The sequence below is a fragment of the Fukomys damarensis genome, unplaced genomic scaffold (genome assembly GCF_012274545.1).
Source record: "Fukomys damarensis isolate Sample0158 unplaced genomic scaffold, DMR_v1.0_HiC HiC_scaffold_5, whole genome shotgun sequence".
Classification (NCBI taxonomy): Eukaryota; Metazoa; Chordata; class Mammalia; order Rodentia; family Bathyergidae; genus Fukomys; species Fukomys damarensis.
The window spans coordinates 67,088,656-67,093,026 of NW_022900917.1; the positions used below are offsets into that span (position 1 = coordinate 67,088,656).

General features: G+C 35.0%; 1 protein-coding gene across 2 annotated transcripts in view; it reads right to left on the reverse strand.

Moving 5' to 3' along the window:
• Derl1 (derlin 1) overlaps positions 1–4,371 on the reverse strand; it is a 24,481-nt gene that overhangs the window by 12,523 nt on the left and 7,587 nt on the right. For both annotated transcript variants that reach the window (XM_010605578.3, XM_019204746.1), the window contains exon 2: positions 563–674. In XM_010605578.3, the coding sequence (XP_010603880.1) occupies positions 563–674 (112 nt within the window). The remainder of the gene's footprint in view (positions 1–562; positions 675–4,371) is intronic.

Below are 4,371 nucleotides of genomic sequence, written 5' to 3' on the forward strand. Positions count from 1 at the left end.
CAAACTCAGGTCCTTGCACTTGCAAGGCAGGCAGCAGAACCACTGAGCTAAATCCCTGGGCCCTGACTATGCATTTTAAAGTTGAATGTTTCAATTATAGAAAATAAGTCTGGGCTTTTATTTGCACAGAGTAACATTTTCAAACTAAACCTGAGAAATACATACCCTCCAGTCCAATGCTGCATCAAAGGACAAAGACTGCTCTATGACAAAAAATAAATAAAATGGCCACATAAAATGAGAAGTGTGTAGCTCAGCCACTGAGGAATTGGGCAAAGTATGCAAACTTCTCATATGCCCTTTTCTTTCACCTGTAAAATGGTGACAGATACTTTAAACTTCATGATGTTCTATTACAGTCAAACAGTCTAAGTGCCTTAGATTACTGGTGGTCTTAGCACAGTTACTGGGCAGTTACACTATCATCAGGCCATTTTTCATGAACTACTACTGACTACCCTTAAAATTCCTCCATGGAAGTAAACACATGGATTAGTAAATTAGAAAGAAACAGTACTTAAAACAACTATCAAAGACATACCTGCTTCTATCAAAGACATACCTGCTTCAAGTCGTGTAGAATACTGATATAAGAAATATAAATTGACCAAATAAAGAAATCCAGTTCCTGGACCCACAGGGAAATAAAAGGTGGCAGTGATTGGCCTCCAAATCTGTCCAGATCAAAATAAACACAGTTGTTAGTTTCTCTAAGCCAGGTTAATTGTTTTTTCTTTTAACTAAACAAGACTAACCCTTGCAAAGCAAAGAGTTACCCAAGTGAAAGCATCATTATGATTTGAGAACTAAAAATAAGTTCATACCAAGTATAATCATCAATTTACAAATGAACAGAATACAGTATCATAAAATAAGCGATAAATATTTCTAAAGATGAAAAATGTCAATACTACAGAAACATAGTCTTTTTACTGACAGGCATACACCTAAGGTTAAAAGCCTAAGGTCAAAAACGAACTTCAAAAACTTTGCAATAGTAGATCTCTTAGGAAAAGAACATACTGGGATGACTTTATCCAAAACTGTCATATTCAAAAAACAGAAATAAACCAGAAATTTTTATTCAAAAAATATGCTAAATAGGTAACATGAGCACATGACTTAAACAGCATTATCCCCAAAGTAAGAAACACATAAGCGTCTATGTTAAGAAAGAACCATGCTTCTGGGCTTCTGGCCCCCATCTCTCAGTCCATCGTCATGCAGTGACAACTCATCAGTTTCTTGCACATGTTACCATTATGCAGCCTCCTGGTGCACTTCACACTGTCCTGTCTTACACTGTGTTTCATCCCGGGACAAAATATCTCCACTGGCTTCATAGCATTCCATTTATGTGAACATTCAAACTTCATTTAAACCATTACAATGCCACGATGACTGTTCTTAGTATGCACATACAGGAGAAATTCTTGTGAACCAATCTGCTAGATCAACTGATACATATGATTATTTTGTTAGATATTGCCAAATGCCTACAGAAATGTTTAATCAATTTATTCTTCCTCATAAAATGATAACGAGTGCCTATCTTCTCCATACATACCATTCAGTACACTTTATATTCACCAATTTGAAAATTCTACTTGCCTCATGAGAAAAACAAAGAGTACCTTTTCATGTATATCCTTTCACCATTTTTCTGCTAGGTTTGTGTTTCTTTATACACCATGGAAGTTCCTCTTCTTCATTGCAAATATCTTTTGGTCTATCAGACTTATAGTTTTATGGTATTTTGCTGTAATTTGGCATATAAATGTTTAATCTGTAGACAAATATATTCATCATGTATCACACTTAAGAGTTTTTTTTGCTCCAAGAACAGAAATATACTCTCAGTTTTACTATAGTACTTTCATAGTTAATCTAAGGAATGCAAAAGAAATCCAACTTCTTTTTCTAAATGGTCATTAAGTTATCTCATCCCTGTTTGTAAAGTAACTCACATTTTCTCCAATTATTTGAAAAGTGGCTTTCACTGGATATCTAGTCCCTTTTGTAAGGTCTAGTTTTTCACAATTCTGTTTGGCACTGATGCCTACACTAGTATCAACTTTTTTTAATGTTTAGTATTATAATACATTTTAATATCTGATAAACAGCTAAGTCATCTTTCTCCCCTATTTACTTGACAGTAACAGTATTTTTTCTAAATGAATCAAAGCTAACATCTATATCAATGTGAAACTGATATAATTCCCAACCAAGAAATCTTTCATAGCTTTTTTATCTTCCTACTGAGCTAAATCTATTCCCTTTTATACCTAACTTTCAAAGCTGTTTGTCATATTTGAAAACAGCCTCATACAACCCTATCTGTAAATAAAATTTTGTATGTTCTTTCTTTCTTGTCTGATTCACTGGCTAACATCTCCAGAACATTAAGTAACAGTGAAGTAGACTGACTTCCCAGCCTTCTGGATGCTGGCTTTGGCTTGAAGGCTGTGTGTTTTATGGCATACTACCGTGTCCAAGAAAGCAAGAGTTGGCATAAGGGAGGGAAATTTTGATCTTGGTACAAAGTCCCAAGAAGATGTAAGAGCACAATAAAAAACAGGTCTGCTAACAAATTCAGATGTAACTCAAAGGGAGGACATCAGTCATGGGGCCTAGCCAGATACAAAGCGGACCAGTTACACTCTCTAAGTATAGGGCTGTGACCATCAGAGCTTAATTACCTGTGGAGGAAAAAGCAGGGTACATAACAAAAATGACTGCAGATCCCTGTATGAAGCCAGTAAAGCAAAACAGGTTTAACATTCATCCAGACTTATTCACAACTTTATCATAGAAACAGTATAATCTGATGAAAAGCACACTGTAGAAGATATGAGAGGACATGGAACTTGTCTACTGCCAATGTATCACTTCTTAGGGCTGGGGATTTAGCTCAGTGGTTCCGCCTCCTGCCTTGCAAACACAAGGACCCAAGTTTGATCCCCAGTACCCCCCCAAAAAATTTTTTGATGAAATTTATCATTTCTTAGCCTCAACTTTCCATCTGTACAAAGAGAAGCACAATGCCCTATTTAATGATTTTTTTAAAAGAACAAATTAGTGAATTACTCGGTTTATTTCTATGCACCAATATATGCACCAATTCAGAAGACTGGTTTTTACAGATGAGTGAACAGCATGAGAAAAGACTAATAGCTAGTAATTGGCAGAGATAGAATTTTGTCTATCTGACTCCAGAATTTGTGATACTAACCCTCAATTTTTTACAATGCTTTTCAGAAGTGACATCAGTATTATGACATACAATTAGTAAAAAAATTCAGTGCAATTATACCTGTACATGAACCTGCTTATGAAAAGCATTGAGAGGACAAACCAAAAGCAAGTATTGTCATGATTCACAAGTAACCATGGAACCTTAGAAGTATGGACTTTAGAGTTGGCTTTATCTACTCAATGACATCCATCCTATAACTACTACCTTCTTTATCTTAGAGTTTGCAAAAGGTTGGGCTTAAAAAGATGTGTTATAAAAAAAAGAAAGGGTCTGTATGTCTGTGTTTGTATGAGAGAATGTTACTACTATCATGATTTTTACGGGACATCCACTGACTTGGTTTTATACATTTAAATCACCCCCATATCCCTGTACGTTACTCAAGGTCTGATTTTAGAAAAGAAACCTTAGGGGTTTTTTCTGACTACATTTTCTCTAATGCTGATGACATAACACTATTTTTAGCCACTGTGTGCACCTGTTCTTTAGAAATCAGTGTCTGTCAAAATACCTCACTTCTTTTCCTTATTCATTAAGCTTACACTTCAGTTATACTTGGCTTTCATTGATCTGAGACTTAATATTATTTTTGTAATACTTTAAAATTATAATTTGAAAACACTAGAACTCATTTCTTCAGAAGTATACTATATAATATAACACATTTCTGAAATCCTCTTAAGTCGCCTTTTCTCTGACACATATAATCAGGATAAGGAAATTCTTTTCATGAGGAAAGTTGGGCCCCAGAGGTCAGGTACTACACCCAAAGTTTCTCACTTAACAAAAATAGACCACTAGTTCACTGCCATGAGAACCCTGCAAAAAGACATAGCACTTAGTTACTAGTCTAACAGTTTGTTCAGTGTGGGTTGCAGTCATCCTTAACTAAAATCTGAATAATCTGCTGAAATAACTGCAAATGCCATCCAGAGGCTAGAGGGTTTTTTGGGGTTTTTTTTTAAGGAGGAAAAGCAAAATTTTTTCTGAAATATAAAGGATCAGTTGGATTCAAGTTGTTTATGACTCACCAAACTAGAAAGATGACCAGTACCTGTATGCCAAATGCCAAAGTAAACTATTGGTGGTTTTTTTTTTTTTTTTTTTTTTTTTTA